Source organism: Orcinus orca, chromosome 21 (assembly GCF_937001465.1).
Source record: "Orcinus orca chromosome 21, mOrcOrc1.1, whole genome shotgun sequence".
Taxonomy (NCBI): domain Eukaryota; kingdom Metazoa; phylum Chordata; class Mammalia; order Artiodactyla; family Delphinidae; genus Orcinus; species Orcinus orca.
Genome location: NC_064579.1, coordinates 3130727 through 3148271, shown reverse-complemented (window position 1 = coordinate 3148271; position 17545 = coordinate 3130727). Strand labels below are relative to the sequence as shown.

The 17545-nt window shown below is 42.1% G+C and overlaps 1 protein-coding gene across 5 annotated transcripts; it reads left to right on the top strand.

Moving 5' to 3' along the window:
* The first annotated feature begins 262 nt into the window (after positions 1-262).
* Positions 263-16958, top strand: GOLGA7 (golgin A7). Of its 5 annotated transcripts, none has more exons than XM_049704217.1 (6): positions 263-359; positions 624-756; positions 5160-5312; positions 11699-11800; positions 12945-13012; positions 15573-16958. In XM_049704217.1, exons 2-5 carry the CDS (start codon positions 646-648, stop codon positions 12981-12983), a joined length of 405 nt encoding a protein of 134 aa, XP_049560174.1. In that variant the 5' UTR covers positions 263-359; positions 624-645; the 3' UTR covers positions 12984-13012; positions 15573-16958. The 5 variants fall into 5 exon arrangements, with proteins under 5 accessions (XP_049560174.1, XP_033271269.1, XP_004285104.1 ...); XM_033415378.2 differs by having other exon boundaries at positions 337-359; positions 12950-13012; XM_004285056.4 differs by having other exon boundaries at positions 357-466; positions 12950-13012.
* Positions 16959-17545: the final 587 nt, after the last annotated feature.

Below are 17545 nucleotides of genomic sequence, written 5' to 3'. Positions count from 1 at the left end.
TTAACGAGGAAATGACACACCAGGGAAATGACACACACCCTCAGATGACCTCGTTCTCCACCTTTCTCCCCGTCCCCCCGCCCCGCAACCCCGCCCCCCCGCAACCCCGCCCCCCAGGGGCCTGCAGCCCCGCCCTCCGGCCCCGCCCTGCGGCCCCGCCCGGCCTTTTCGTTCCGGATGGACTCCTCCGAGCTAGGTGGGGGACGGAGTCGGCCCTGGCCCCGCCCACGGTGCCCGCCCCCGCACCTCAGCGCGCAGCCTCGGCAGGATCGCTTTACGGCCGGAGGAGTGGGTGGGTCCTAGACTCGAGATAGGAGGCCGAGTTGAGGGGCGAGGAAAGAGGCCTTTTGCGGCAGGACGTAAGTGACGGCGTAGGCGGTGCGACAGCCGCTGGAGGGCAGCGGAGGCGGTTTCGTGTTTCCCGGGCCGAACCGGGCTCTGGGGGGCGCGGGGCCTGGCCCGGAAGGTAGCTGAAGGCCCGCGGTGAAAGCATGGGTGAAGGGGAGTGGGGCGGGGAGGCCTTGGGCTGCTTTGGGCGGTGGGTGGGTCTGCGGGGCTGGCGGGCTGGAGTCCTGGGTCCAGGCCGGAGATCTGACCGTGGTTGGTGTCCCCCGAACCCGCAGCGCGGCCCGTCCTGTCCTCGCCATGAGGCCGCAGCAGGCGCCAGTGTCCGGGAAGGTTTTCATTCAGCGAGACTACAGCAGTGGCACCCGCTGCCAGTTCCAGACCAAGTTCCCCGCGGAGCTGGAGAACCGGGTATGCAGCCGGGCTCCCCGCATCTGCTCTGGGGCGAGGCCGGGAGCCTCCCCCAGGGCGGCAGGGAGTGCGGGTCTGGGAGGAGCAGGCACAGAAGGAACCTGGGCTGGGGATGTGCGAAGAGGGCCTGGTGTTTGGAGGACAAGGAGTAAGGCCAAGCCCCCGGTCTGACGACCTGGTGGAGCTCCGTGGTGCCCAGGGCACTGATGTGTGCGCCGCCGTCTTCCCTGGCCGTCCCCACCCCACCCCGGGTAATTGACCACAGTGATGAGAAACTAATTCCTGGCGCTCCAGGCACCTACCTCAGCGTGCTGTAAGCTGCATCCTCCAACCTCACCACGCCAGGGAAATAAATATCATTTTCGTGACTGGCGTCCGTGGCCACAGTGCTGGCCACGCTGCTTGGCCGGAAGGGTTTATTATTAAGGGCTGTGCTAGGCAGTGCAGACAGGCCTTGAACCTGGAAAACGCAGAGCGTTGGATGGGCCTGGGCAGGGAAATATCTCAGAACGAGGCCCTCAACTTGTCCCTCGCACTCCTGATACCTGGGAGACACCTGTACTGTGTTGGCTTTCAGGTCAGAATTGTCATCAGGATGTGGGTCTTTTGGGCAGCCTTGCATACAAAAAGGGATGTGCTTCCCTTTTTTTCAGACTTAGGAAAAATAATGGTAGTGATTATTGTATCTTACTTTAAAGGTACAACGACGTGAGCATATGTGAGTATGTGTGTTTTTTTGTGCCCACATGTGTTCACACACCCAAAGACAGACTGTTTGGTCTTGAGCTTTGTAAGATAAACCTGACTGTGTGTTTCCAGTTCAGAGGTCAATTTCTGGTTAGATGGGAGCAGGTTTTGTGGCTCTTTCCTCTTTGACAAGGGGTGGGTGCGGGACTGAGAGGTCATTGGGCATGGGTGTGGAGCTGAGAAGTGCTGGCTGTGGAGTAAGTAGGTGTTGATGAGTCTACTGGAGCACTGTGTAGCAGTCATTTAAAATTGGCTTGTGAGGAGGTGGGTTGTCCTACCTGATTGCCATTGAGTGTGTTGCCTCTTGGTTAGAGCTACTGAATGTTGTTTTTTTAAAATAATTTAACATCACAGTTAACATGGTTTACATTTTAGGACTTACATGAAATGGATCAAATGTTTTACTTTTAAGCCTCTTACACTGAAACTCTGACAATACTATTTATGTACTTTCAAATCAGAGTGTAAACAGTTCTTTTGCACCACACTTATTTGGATGTCACATGATGCCTTTGTTTAAAAGTTTTAAAAGTCAAACTTCCAACTCATAATTGACCCAAGTATATGTATGTAGAATCAGACATGAGCTTTCCACTCTGTGTGTGGTGGAGCCTTTATTTTATAGTCTGAATACAGAAACAATGTAGTCATAGAACTTCACGTTACAGGAAATTGCTGTCTCTAAATTCTGGAGTCCTTTTACTTCTTTGACTTCATGTAGCCCAGAACTGCTTGTGATTGAGTACTATATGGAATGTTATTTGGTGTTGTTCAATTGTGCCCTTGAATTTTCTTTTTTTTTAAATGTTTGGATTAAAACACTAGCTTATACTTTAAACTGCTTGGGAAAGCTTTGGTTTTTTTTTTTAAATGTGTTGAGATTAATTATAAATTACAGATCTAAATTTTCCTTGCTTTGTTTGATGGAAAATTGAAAGTTTCTTTCTTTGTTTTTTTACTACTTACCCTAGAAATTGTACTGATTGCTCTGCCTCGGGCTGATTTTCCCCTTGTGAGAACATTGCACTTGGCAACTTAATAGAGGAAGAAATAAACATGCAAATGTTTTGTATGACTTTAAAGCATTAAACACACACATTTGTACCCTTTAATTTGTGAGTGAGGACAAGTTCTGTCTGTTAACAAGTTTACTTGCTCACTGCCTTGAGAACTTAATACTTTGATGTATAAGTGCTTTGTTGCCAGGACAGTTCTTTAAAGAAAGCTCGATTCTCACTTTAGCGAAAATACAGACATCTTAGGCACCCTTGGCCTGGGCAGCAGAGAAGTGAGTGAACTATAATTGAGGCATTTGTTCCCCTGCATCCCTTTAAAAATATGCCTCTACATCCGGTCAGTAGAAATTACGTTTGACTTGCAGTCTCTTTAAGCTTCAGCCCCATTCTTTGACAGGTAGTTCAACAAGAAACAGAAATTTTGGGAAGACGAGCCTGATTCCTATTTCTATTCTGGCTGCAGGTGTTTATTGGTCCAAATTTGCATTTAGCTCCAGCTTCACATATCTCCAGATGTCAGTGTAGCTGCTATATTAGTGTGCAGGTACCGAGGGGTGAACATTGACAGCCATGCTTCATGGTGCCTGAAGGGTACGAGAACAAGGCCCACACCTCTGTAGAGCCCTTCGTAAGTGTATCCTTGCCCTTACTGCTGCCCATCATGCTTTTTCCTTTTTTATTCTTTTTTTTTTTTTTTTTTGGCCAAGGTGTGAGGCTTGCAGGATCTTCAGGGACTGAACCTGCGCCCTGGGCAGTGAAAACATGGAGTCCTAACTGCTGGACCACCAGGGAATTCCCCCCCCCCTTTTTTTTTAATTAAACTTTTTTTAAAAAAATTCTTCACCTTGGATTTTTTTTTTTTTTTATGATCTATGATTTGCCTCCAACCTATAAAGCATTGCAATCTTGGAATAACTTTTAAAAATTAGTGTTTCTGGTAGGATCAGTAATTCTGATCTGAAAGAAATAAAATGTTTCTGGGTTGATTCCCTAGTTTTGAATCATTCTGTCCAAAGAAACGTAAATAATTCAAAGAACTTTCTTTCTCAGATCATAACATCGTAGTAAATCAAATGCGAGTGTTTGAAATTATTTGGACCTTTGTGCTTTTACTGATGGACAAACTGAAGGCATTAACTTAGGCAAAACGAGGTGGAGATAACAATTTACCATTAATACTTGTTCACTGAGTTGTTCTCCTAAGTCTGTTTTCTGGGAATGGTGACAGGTTGCCTGGGTGACCGTTCGTAACACAGCACATCTTCAAGTGGAGGCTCAGTGAAGGGACGCTGCCCTGGCTCTCAGCACCATCTCCACCCACCCAGCCCCGGTCAGAAACACTCATGTTCTGGAAACAGGTCAAGCCACCACCACTTTCAAGTTTTCATGCCTTTGGCTCATTGAGTCCTCACAGTTTTCCACATGAAGGACAAAACAACTGCCTCTCACCTAAAGGGTTTCAGTAGCTTAAGGGTGATGGTCATAAATCATCAGATGTATTCTGTACGTTAACAGAGAATTATGTTCTTGGGAACATTTTGTCTCACGCTGTATACTGAGGTTCTTTGAGTTTCTTTCTGAGTCTATTTCTATGTAAAGTCTTCATGAAAGAGAGAATTCATATGTAAGTAGTTACTAGTTTTAGGAATAAGGGAGATATTGTGTGAGAGAAAGTGGAGAATAAGGACAGATAAATTGTGCTTTGTTACCTACCAAGAATGCTACAATTGGGTGAAATACTCAACTAATGGGACTTGAAATTCCTAGGGCAAAGTATTGAGATTTGAAATCCACGAACTGTTAAAAGAAGAAAGTAATGTGCTATTGGAAGAAGTGAAAGCAGATGATGAGAGTGAAAAGAGGATACGATAGTAGTATTAGTGTACATGGTGTCACTGACTAGAAAAGGGTAATAGGAACCCGTGGTATGAAGAGTTGTATAGTAGTTTGAGATTTTGCCTGGTTCCGTGTCAGCTTTTAGTAACCAAATAGTTACTTTAAAAGAGATGGGAAATGAGGAAATAATACAGTTTGCACCTTTTGATCTGCTGAAAATGTCCTTACTTCCCTTTTTTGCCTAAGTAGATTCCAGCATTTAGGGACTTGATTTAAGATTACCTGCTCTTTCCAGATAAAGAGAATGCACCCCTCCGTTTGTTTCCCCACCATACTTTATACATGCCTCAATTACAGTATTCTGTTGACTTACTGTGCTTTTATTGTTACATATCTGTTATGCTTATGACTGTAAATGCCTTGAGGACTAGAAAGTATCTTAGTCATCTTTCTTTAAGGCCTGTCATGATATCTGATGGTAGGTGCTCCATAAATGTGAACATGAGAGAATGGAAAGATGGAAAGATTGTATAATTTAATTAAGCTACCTGTGATTCAGTATAGAGGATAAAGAGACACCATTTTGAGCCTTGATGATATCCAGTGTCCATAAGAAGGATAAAATGAAACAAACACTAACCAGTTTCAGTAACTTACGTCCAGATTTAATCACCTAAAAATTTGTTTTCGGACAGTTAGATAAGAATGTTGACAAAACAACAACCTAAATTAGTGATAGCAAGCAGGAGTGAGGTGCTCGTCTTTTTTTCCAAAACTTATTTTTAAATTCTTTTTTCCTTACAGATTGATAGGCAACAATTTGAAGAAACAGTTCGAACTCTAAATAACCTTTATGCTGAAGCAGAGAAGCTTGGGGGCCAATCCTATCTTGAAGGCTGCCTGGCTTGTCTAACAGCATACACCATCTTCTTGTGCATGGAAACTCACTACGAAAAGGTAAGCCTATGTCTGTTTTCGCACAATCTCTTAAAATCATAAAGAAGGTGGGTTTATTACAGGTTTATGTTTACAGGGTGACAGTTGCAGTAAAACTTAAAGGGGCATTCATAATAATAATAGTTCAGATTTTATTGTTGCTTCTATGACCAGACACATAGAAAGGAATCCTGAGTCTTTCAGAAACAGGTTGCCCTGTTAATATTCAAATCGGCTTACACTTAAGGAGAACGTAGAAAATCCATGTTCTCATTCTGCCTAGCCTTCTGAGAAGCCCTTTCTTCATTTCCCCAAATTTCTATCCTCCATCTTTCCTCCCCTCTGAGTTCTTGTCTTCTCTTTCAACTGTCTGCTGGGCCCAGAGTTGCTGGCTTCTCAACCTAGATGTCCAGAAGTCACCTCCCCATTTCGTTCAGTAGCATCCTGTCTTTTTCAGGACCATCTTTAGGTGGAGGGCTAGAGGGGGAGAATTTATCAGTTGTCAGACTGAAATAGCTTCCATTTTCCCATTCATTAACTTTATGACTTCTGCCACCACCCTGATTCATGCCCTTATGACCTTTCTCCTAGACCAGTGCCACAGTCTCCGGAGCCTCACTCCTTCCCTTCTTTTCCATTTCCAAACAGCTGCTGTGTCATAAAACACAGCCGTGCCTCCCCTGCCACTCTTGCAAAGTGAGAGGCCTTCCCGGGTTCCATTTCAGGCCCTTCTCGAGCCCACCTCCAGCTCACCTTTCCAGCTCTGTCCTGTGCCCCTTCCTCACTTTGTCTTCCAGCCAACCACGCAAAAACTCCGAGGTTTTCCTCCACCTGAAGTGCCGTTCTTCCCGTGTCCGAATCTCACCAGTACCTCAGTCCCACTTTCAGCTAACTTTTTTTTTTTTTTTTTTGCCGTACTCGGGCCTCTCACTGTTGTGGCCTCTCCCATTGCGGAGCACAGGCTCCGGACGCACAGGCTCCGAGGCCATGGCTCATGGGCCCAGCCGCTCCGTGGCATGTGGGATCCTCCTGGACCAGGGCACGAACCCGTGTCCCCTGCATCGGCAGGTGGACTGTCAACCACTGCACCACCAGGGAAGCCCTCAGCTAACTTTTTATCTACCCCTGTAATCGGAATTCGTTCTCTCCTCTGTATCCCCACAATGCTTTACTTGTATCTATTTTCTGGCACTTGGCACTCTCTACTTAGGAACGTAGCCGTTTATACTCTTGTCTTACTTGCCCTTCAAGTATGTTTTTTCTTGAGGTCAAGGACAGTGTATCCCTCTTCAGGCCTAGCACCATACCTTGGGTAGATGAGGCACTCATCTACTGTGTGTTAATTGAATGAATTTACGTTAATCACAGTAAACCCCAAATAGATAATTAAGTTCTGACCATGATTAGAAAACGAAAGGCTGTAAGGAGATCTATATTATACCCACCTGATAGAAGTTTCCCTGTGACTGTCTTGCACTCCATGTGGTGGAGAGCAGATACAGTTGCAGCTAAAATATTTTGAGCTGTCGGCTGACAATGATGCTGCATTCTTCCTTAGCATCCTGACACGAATTCTCCTGGTGTTACTAAAAGGGAGCACTGAAGAAGAGTAGTTTATATCCCTCTCCATGTCACACACTCTCATTCCTGCTGAATATTCCACATCAGGAGTTACAGAGGATCAGTATCAGCTTTCAGTCTGTCTGTCTTACCAGCTTCTCTGTAATAATATATTTGGTGAGTGAAGGGACAGGGGATTCATTCATTCGATAAATATGTATTGAACACCTACCATGTGCTATGGTTGCTGACATCATGGAGTTTATAACTCAGTGGTAAAAACTGATAATAAGGAAACAAAACCCACAGAATTGTAAGTCGTGATAAATGCCTTGAAAAAAACGAACTTCCCTAGGATAGAAAATACAGGAAAGACCTAATTTAGATCGTGTGGTCAGAAAGGGCCTCTGAGATGGTAACATTAAGCTGCCGCGTGAAGGATGGGAAGCCCAGGGCCCTTCAGGCGGAGGGATGAGTGTATGCAGAGCATCTGGCGTCCCCCGTGCGGAGCGGGGCGTGGGGAGAGGAGGGCGGAGGCGACTCCAGAGGTGAGGGGACCTGCATCCTCCGGGAGTGTGTGCTCCGTGGAAAGAGGCTTAGATTTTATTTCTCTGCAGGGAGGAACCACTCAAAGGTTTTAAGCAGGAGTAATAATAGGACTAGATTTTCATTTTAAAGAGATTCCTTGGCTCTGGGGGGAAAAGGAATAAAAGTGGAAGTAAGACGCTCCGTTGAAGTCCAGGCAAGAGAGGGTGATAGCTTGGATGGAGAGCAGAGCAGCAGGGATGGAAGGAGGTGAACAAATTCAGGGGACGCGCTGGTGGTGGAGCCTGGACACCCTGAGGAGCCACTGACCACGGTGGGTAAAAGCAGTCATCCCGGGTGGCCATTAAAGACATGGGTAATATTGTCAGTCTAAGGGGGAAGTAGACCCTCCAGAGCATTTTATTCATGCTTAGTGGAGTATTAGGTGCTTGAATTCTCATTTCACTCTAGCTTTTAAATTTGTTGATGAGATTTTAATTAGCTTTTATTTATTTGTGTGCAGTTGCTAAAATAGATACAGATACCTGCTTCTGACCTCAGTTATAAAAAGAAATTGGTAATTGGGTGCCAGCCAAGTCATTTACTAATGATGAGATCATGGGCAAGTTAATCTCTCCAAGTCTGAGTTCTCTCAACCATAAAATGGGTCTTAGACTGGTGGTTGCCAAGGGGGAGGGGGCTGGGGGAGGGATGGAGTGGGAGGCTGGGATTAGCAGATGCAAACTATTACATAGAGAATGGATAAACAACAAGGTCCTGCTGTACAGCACAGGGAACTATACTCAATATCCTGTGATAAACCATAGTGGAAAAGAATATGAAAAAGAATGTATATACATGTGTAACTGAATCAATTTGCTGTACAGCAGTAATTAACACAACATTGTAAATCAGCTATACTTCAATTTTAAAAAAAGGTAAATCTAAAAAAAAATAAAATGGGTCTTAGAATTAATAAATTGCCTTATATGTGGTAGATGCTTAATATAGTTTTCTTAATATAGATTTAAAAATTAAGTTCGTGTATATATATATATGTTTTAATCAGATATTTGTGAACTTACATGTACAGTTTTTTTATTTCAAGTGTATAAGTAATCTTTTTTAGCAGCTGCTAGTTTATTTATCTACTAAAACATTTAGCAACACTTAGTTAAAATCTTTTTGATTATTAATCTTGGAAGGAAGTTCTCAGTGTCAGAAATGTAATGGACTTGAGTTCATAGGTAACATACAAGGTACTACTTTATAAGTCTAGTTAAGGTCTCTTTGTTTTTACAGAGTATTAATAAACACAAGTAAAAACCAAGTAAAATTAGTCAAGAAACCAAAATTTAAGGCATGGTCACTTTTTATAAATACATGATTTTATTTTAGAAACTGGACATGAATAACTAGATCATGCAAAGTAAATAACTGGAATGGTCATAATTAAGATATAATGTACCTGTACTTTTAAAAAACATTTTAAACGTGTATTTGTATTTTTGATACCCAGCCACTCCCACTCTCCAGTTTGTCCCTCAGGAATTTCTGTGCTATTATTTTCTACTTCATGAAAGGACAGGATTGAGTCATTTAGTAGTCTTTATTGTTTTAAACACTAAAACTTCTAGTCTACAAACAGTAAGCCAAATATAATTGTGCTTACACTAGTCACGTGGGTTAAACTTTTGAAAATTGTAAATAGGCCTTTTAAAACCCACTAGAACAATCATGCATTTTTTTTCCTATAATGTGCTATTTATTGATTTAAAATGAAGATAAAGGCTTCAGTGTTATTCCTCTCTGTTGCTGCCCATTATAATCAGGGAACAAATGGGCTTGTAGAAGGTTCTCCTCTCAGGAGCTGTCTGCTGTGTTCATCAACCAGAAGACATCCCTCCTGCCCGTGGGCTGTGATCTGAAAGGAGCACAATCAGAGGAGCTTAGATCTTTCTGAAAATACTAAAATCCTGGTGCTCTCATGCAGCCTCACTTAGGATATCTTTCCTTGAGGGTCTGGTAGGCTTTCTCCGGTTTAATATTCTCAAGGAGGATAATAGTCTTTCCTGAGGTTTGAGTGTTTAGCTTGGTAAATATTATATAAATTGAGGTTTTATTGAGTGAAGATAACAGATAATTTTGTTCAGTATCATAGTTTGTTTTAACATTGATTTACCAAAAATAATAAAGTATGAGTAATATGTCAACATAAGGTGTCTTGGGGGTGAGAATGGTGCTTTGTCCTGTCTGGGATGAGGTATGAGTTGACTCATGTTAATGCTTTCCTATTGCTAATGACACTAAGAGTTTAAAAGCATCTTGGTTAGGACAAAGCTGGCTTCACCATAATACCGTAAGAGGATTTGGAACTTACACAAAAAGAAAACTAATTGTTTTCTTTCTGAACTGATACCCAAGTGCCCATGAATGTTATTAAAGTTTAAATAAAAACCTTGCATGACAAAGTTCTGCATGAATCGCATAAAGGAATGCTGTTTCTTTGCTAGTAACCTGTACCCACGGAGACAGGGAGGAAAGCTGTTCTGAAGGAATTCTTTCTTTGAAACCAGCCATGCAGGCATTTTTCTGAGTGCCCCCCCAAGTATAAATGGACTGGGGTGAGGGGAGACTGGCTCTCCAGTTTCTAGCTCTGGCGGGTGAGCTGAGAAGAAAATTGGAGAGAGGATGGAGGGTCCTGAGTTGGGCACCTTCATGGGCTACTTCCTTCCCCATGTCATTTCAGCATGATTAACAAACGCTGATAGAAAGATAGCGCCCATAAAGACCAAGCACCGCTCACATTCTTTGAGAGTTGAGAATAGGAGAACGACATATGTACTTCAGATAATTTGGTGAAAAGCTCTTTTCTTTAGAAATAGTATTCTTAAATTGCTCATAACCCTGCAGATTGCTCTTTTAATAATATCATGCTCTTTTTAAAAAAGCGTAAAACGTTAGATTGTATTATTCCCCAAAGATGTAACCTGAATAAACTATTTATCTTCCTTTAATGAGAAAATTCATTATACAAACCACATAGAGTTTTAAATTCTAAATCAACTTATACCAAAGCACCTAAATTTTAACATCCTAATTTGTTAGTTTAGCCTGGTACATTATAGACCCACACATAAATCATTTCTTAATTTCCAACTTCATTTTCATACAGTTCTTTTCCCTTTATGTTGTGATCACATTTATCTGTGATTTTATCATATTCTGGTAGTGTGAATTTAAGAAAGCATATAGTAATTAAAGAATTGGATCAAAGCCTCTTTGAAGATTAGAGCCAGAAAAGGATTATAATGACTTTGAATCTGAAATAAAACATGTAACTCTTTGATTTTGTATATAGCTATTAAAATTTATTTTCTTCTAGGTTATCTGTTTCAGAATTGCCCTTATTAAAGCTGGAGATTTGGCAATTTCCAGAAGTTCCTTTGTATCCTGTCTGGCTTTTGTCTACATTTGCTTTGACTTTTACAAGCTTAATACCAAACTTACAAGGTTTAGCGAGGTTGAGGTTCCCATCTAGGACACAAGAGCGAACTACAGAGCAACGCTCCATGCAGGCCTGGAAATGATATAAGACACTTGTCATCAGAACCATGGCAGCCAGCACGTGCATGCTTGATGAAGGGAATAAACTTTTCAGTTTAAAACTCACTGGGCTCCTTTGTTGTAGGCCTACCTTGTACCATTACTTAAAATTGATGAAAATGTACAAAGGAGAGAAGTGCTTTGTTTTTTCTTTTTTCTCTCTCTCTTTTTGTTTTTTTTTTTTTGTTGCGCCACGCAGCTTGCGGGATTTTAGCTCCCCAGCCGGGCGTTGAGGCTGGGCCCTCAGCAGTGAAAGCGCCGAGTCCTAACCACTGGACCACTAGGGAAGTCCCGAGAAGCAGTTCTTAAGTATTAAGGAGAAGGCCAAGAGCTGCCCTTGATATCAGAAGAGGTCGCATGATGCTCACTTCATGAGTAGGGAAGGGGAAAGCATGCTAACCCTCGTGTATATAATCACCTTGTATTTCTCTGCAACCAGGATGAAGGTGACCGGGAGGGGAGGGTGTGGCTCTCGTGCCACCGTGAGGCCGCATCTGCTGTGGCACTTGAACTGTGTGGACGGTGCTCGGGACTGGGGGGAGGCGGTGTCGGGAGCCCCGTGGCCTTAGCCACCTAGTCAGGGCCGTCCCTCCACGTGAACACCCATTCTTGCTTTGAAAACTAATTCCACTGCCTGAATATTTTGAGGTCCAGCTGATGCTTCACAGGGAAATCTGATGACATTTATAAAAAGCTGTGGTGTTTCTTTTTGTCAGGTTCTGAAGAAAGTCTCCAAATACATTCAAGAGCAGAATGAGAAGATCTATGCTCCCCAAGGCCTCCTCCTGACAGATCCCATCGAGAGAGGACTTCGAGTTGTATCTTTTCAGCCTAGATCACAAGGTCTCAATATCTGTAAACAGAACCTTTTGATTGGTCCTGTCGAGCAGCGGCCGGAGAGAATTTAAACTCCCTTCTGCCGTACTTGCCCTAGGACTCTTCTGTGAGAAGGCACACCCGCCACGAGCCCCCCAGCTCCAGCACTCTCCCTTGACGCACGCCTCTCCTTCCTCTGTATCGTGCTGGTCTCTGTGCATTGTGCACTGCTCGGGTTGCCGTCATCTTGGTGGCTCTGTGGCATCTTGTAGTAATAATGGGAGTGGTGTGAGTCATGCATTTCAGCTGCAGAGGCTGGACCCAAAGCCCCTTTGAAATGCATGAACTCCTAACGTGCAGCAAGGTTGTCCAGATGAATCACAGATCCGTGGGTTCATCTGGCTCATTGAAATCAGCCACAGCTGCCAGATGTATCATTTCATTACCTTTGACATACTGCGCGTATTTTTAGAGGCAGCAAGCTTTGAAAATCACAAAGTAAATTTCATAAATAAGATTGCAAAAAAACCAATTTAGCTTGATAATGGGAGTAAAATAAATAACTGGGTAAAATAAATTTTTTTTAAAACCTAGGTCAGATAACCCCAGGCCTTCCGGCTGATAATAATTTCAGCAGTTTTATTATACTCAGCAGCAATGGTTCTTAAACTTTTAGACGTTGTGAGCTGTCTCCCAAGAAAAAGTTTGCATATAATTCAGGGCATTGTGAACCCCTGACTTCATTACCTCCATGGATGCTCAGTTAAGAGCCCCCCCTTAGTTCTACAATAAAGCATCCTTTTTCAGATTTTTTTTTTTTTCAAAAAACGAATAATCAGTGTTTGGGGAGGAGCTACATGTGGTATACTACAAGCAATTACAGTTGTTAAATTTTCAGCAAGGTGTAGAAAACATCGTGTTTAACTCAAGCAGGAGAAAATTTTAATAATTCAAAATAAGTAAAGCAAATAATTTTTAATTATTTAAATAATAATTTAATTATTTTTAATTATTTAAATAAGAATTTAAACTAAGTAATAATTTAAAATAAATAAAGACAAGTCTGCACAGATCATACCTATCATCTTGCCGTGGTCCCTTTTTCTATGTTCTGTTCTTTAGTGTGTTTTCTTAACAGCCATGCTGTTTAGATTGAAATTACTATTTATGAAGACAGAGGCATGAGCAGTGGAAGATAAACCATAGGATTAAAGGTAAATATGAAATGATATGATTTATGTGCAATTTTTGTAGTTTTGTAGGATGCATGAATTTTCTTCCCTGCATCGTAAGTAGTGGCTCATTCTCTGTACTGGCTTGATATTTAAAATGTGTATTTAAACCAAATTCTATAACCCAAGTGATAGAGAATTTAATCCTGATTTTTTTTCTTCCCCCTGTATTGTTTTCAGACTGGTTTAGTTGTTACTTTGTTTTGGGGGTTTTGAGAGGTTTTTTTGGGGGGGAGGCATCTTATTTTAATATTTTAAAACTGTCCTAGACATTTTAATAGATGGATCTTGCATATAAGAATCAGTTCAGAGATTTCCCTGCCTAAATGACAAATGGCTTTAATAACCAAAGACACGTTTCAGAGTGGGGTAGGGAGATTCTAAATGTTTCATTTATTTAAGTGGCTTCATAGCCCTTTAGAAGAACACTTACCTCTAGTGGGTAGAACCATAAATTTTCATTCTTTTTAGAATGTTTATGTTCTTATATATCCATATAATGACCTTGAACAAGTGAGAAACAAATTGGTGAATACTGGTGGGAATCTATGGGGAGAATCACGTGGAAGCCACAGCACCTTAGCCCAGCCTTCCAAGTGACAAAAACATTGTACTTCACTGTTGCTGCTAAGTCCAGTCATGGGTTCTGCTGCTGTGCTTGCCTGACTGACTTTGTCTGCAGGCATCCATCACTAATTCACAGGCCGCACAGAAACAGATTGTACCAGAGCAGACCAGTTCCTTCCCAGGGCAACAGTCATAATAGTAGCTACCGTTTTGAGGGTACCTGCTATGTGCCCGCTATTATTCAAACGGTGTTTTCCAATTCTCACAAGATTCTGCAGAGGATTTCCCCCACTTTACAGATAAGCAAACCAAGGTACAAATATATTAAATGATGTTCTCCAAGTCACACAGCTAATGGGTATTGAGATACGAACCCAAATCTGATGGACCATAAAACCCCTATTTTTTACACCGTACTTCCTGTAAGTACATGCAGCAGCAGAGACGTGGAGAAAGGAAAGAGTTGATCAGATTATTCTAAGTATTTATCCCCTTCTTTTCTTTTTCACTACCTTTTAAAAATACGTTTTGTCTGCTCCTTTGCCATTTGTTGAATCCTACAAAGCTGCCTTCTTTTAGCTCTAGGGAATGTGTCACACAGATTCTTACAAGCCACAGACCCAAGTAATGATGCCCTCTGCTCGGCTTTTTATTCTTTACTGAGGCTTTGTTTTGGAACACTTAGTGTTACCTATTCATGCACTTTCTCACATGTAGTTTCCAAACTGGTAATTCTCAAACGAGCAACCAGGAGCCCTACGTGTGGTATTTGTGACGTGCCGTTGGGATAAGTTTGTTTGATCAGTGGTAGCTGCACTGACTCGGCCCAATGCATTTGTCACCATGGCTCACTTTGCAGCTATTATTGCTCAATACACTGGTTTTCTGAGGTGGTGTGGGGTTGGGAGCATTTACACACCAGAGACCAATCTATCAACATTCAACAACAGTGAAATTTTGAAATGAGATTTACAGTAGGAACTTGTGGTAATTTTGTGAATGCAGATATTTTTGTTCAGTGCAGTTTAGTTTTCCGAGTTATGTGTTCCTCAGACCCAGGATCCTGTGTGGGCTGAGGTCTTGGAGGGGGAAAACTATAAGAATAATGAATTCAGTTCTATAATTTTTCTTAAGTCTACATGGTGTCTGCAGGTTGAAGCATTATATGGGAATTAAATTAATGATTTAACAGAAGAGTACACAAATCCTGGAGGTGGCCTTTAAATAGACTGTTGGTGGGCTTCCCTCATGGCGCAGTGGTTGAGAGTCTGCCTGCCGATGCAGGGGACACGGGTTCGTGCCCCAGTCTGGGAAGATCCCACATGCCGCGGACCGCCTAGGCCCATGAGTCATGGCCTCTGGGCCTGCGCGTCCGGAGCCTGTGCTCCGCAACGGGACAGGCCACAGCAGTGAGAGCCCCGCGTACCGCAAAACAAAAAAAAAAATACAGACTGATGGTGTTTTCTCTCTTTGGATTAAGATTGTCTTCTTTACTCAAAAAACAGAATATGTCATTATTCTGTCACAATAAATAAGTGATAACAAAAATAACCGTTTGTTGGCACTTCATATGTGCCTGTACTTTTCTAAATGCTTCATTTTAATTATCACAACATCCCTGTGAGGTAGATAATGTTATCCCTGTTTTTCAGATGAGGAAACTCAAGCACAGAGAACCTAAGTTACTTGTGCAAGGCCAAAAATGGGCAGGCAGTCATGGAGGTAGCCAGGCCCCGGATTGGCCGCCTGCCCCGTGCTGTGCTACCTGTCCTGACAGGATTGGTCAGAGATGGAAATACACAGCCTTGGATCTCTAGACCGTCGAGCTGTGTACTCACTCCGGCAGGTAGTACAGATCCAGGGATTTTATTAGCTAGCACCTGGCTTCATAGAGTGTAGGAGCTCCCATCAGTTGATGTTTGGAGGTTAGTTAGCATCCCTTTCTAAAACCTTTTCTTCTCCCCTCTAACTCTAGGCCCACCTCCAGCTGGGACCCTCATCTGTCCACCGGCCGACCGCAGAGTGTCCCCCACCTCCTCTCCAGAGCATCATTCCTTCGTATCTGCTGCCAGAGCCACGGTGCCATTCACTCCAAGGACTGACTTTGTAAAATTCCACACCTGGAGTGACCTCTAGTCGCTCAGCATCCACTTTGTGTCTCCAAATTGTGTAGGACTCTGTAATCTTTTGATTAGTTTTTGAGAAAACGCAATGAAGCATTTCACTTTTTTTATTCAAAGCCATTAATAAAATATGCAGTTGGTCAGCCCAACACAGTTTATTTCTTACCTGCCAGCAGTGCCAGTGGCTCTCGTCATTCCTTGGGCCTCAGCAAGTCGTGAACTAGCCAGTGCTCAGTCTTACTCCCCCAAATTCATAAAACGCTTTTCGCCAGGATTTTGGTGAAGGGTGGGCCGCGTCTGGTTTTGCTAATGCATCGCCCAGATTTCAGAGAATTACCAGTTTTGCCATGACTCAAAGCTTAAAGATGAAGTTCTGCTGTTCAGTTTCTCAAACTGAAGCTCATTGGAAAAATAATGTATAATGTTACTTGTTTTATTATAGCAATTCCTGATTAAAGCAGTATTTAATGCAATTTCCAGGTTTTTGTTTTTTGGTTTTTTTTTTTTTGAGAATTCTGTTATTACTGCATTACCTTGAACATTGGGAAGACGTGGTATGTGTTGCTTGTTCCTTATAAAAATAAGTAAGCACAATAAAGTGGATGCTAAACCATCAAACACAAATGTCCCTGCTGTGTCCCTGAATGAGCAAGTGTTAATAAATATTTTAATTATAGTTTTGTTATAAATATAACTTAAGAGAAAAAAATTTGATAGGAATAATACTATATATTGCTAATTTTTAACTATCCCTACTGGCAAACCTTATGATTCCTAGACTTTCCTCATATACAGTATTCAGTGCACAGAAATATTATGATTGGTTCAAGTTCAGTAAGTTAAGTGATTTCCAACTAAAACTCTCAAGTCTGTGTCACTGTTTCTAGTTCTTTTTGGCTGTGTGTTCTTAGTATTGGGACTTCCTGTGCCCTTCATCTTTGGGGTTTGAGAGCACTGTATTTGGGAGAAAGTTAGGACATATACTAGGAGAGAATGAAACGGTTAAAAGTTTTACTTTCAGAGATATTGTAGGTGCTAATACTGGATTTAACCTTTCAGATTTAATTTCTTTTATGGGTCTGTTAGTTATTCAGTAAATCCCATAGGTCTATGTAATATTTTAATTGTATGAAACTTGTTACTTTATAGCCTATAATAGTGTGTCTGTCTGCCTTTTAAACCCATTGCAATAACTTTGCTGAAATATTAACACATTAGTAAAACTTTTCTTAAACAAATTGTCTCTGTGTCATATTTGGTGTGATTTGGTAAAGTGATAAATGATATGGTATTAAATTTGGCAGATAGACAATACTACAAGAATTCCTGGTTCAGTGTAGCTTAGTATTTTTAAACAAACGTCTGACATACAGTTTGTCACACTTTGCAATTTTTTACATGCTTTATCTCAAGCGCAGACATGTTAGCTAAACAGGTAAAAACCAAGAAATAGCTCCTAATGTCAAAATGTATTCAGTTACAGAAATAAGAGATTGGAATGTCTCATTAGGAAAAAAGTATCCCAGTGCTGTGACAATCTTGGATCATCTGATGACTCCAGTTTTTTTTAAATGAAATGCCTTTGCAGAGTAACTGCTTATAAAATAGAGACTATATTCCGACTTAAATTCCTTCCATATTCCACTTGGCCCTAGTTCCTGGATCTGCGTCATTGCTTCTCAAGAGTGACAGGCTTTGTTCCTTGTTTTGTTTGTTTCAGTCTCATAAAGGAAGTCAGGGTATTCATGCCACCTTTGATTTCCAAACTTCCCTCCCCTCCCCCTTGCCGCCCCACCTAGCCCCTCGAATGCCCTGAGAGCAGGGG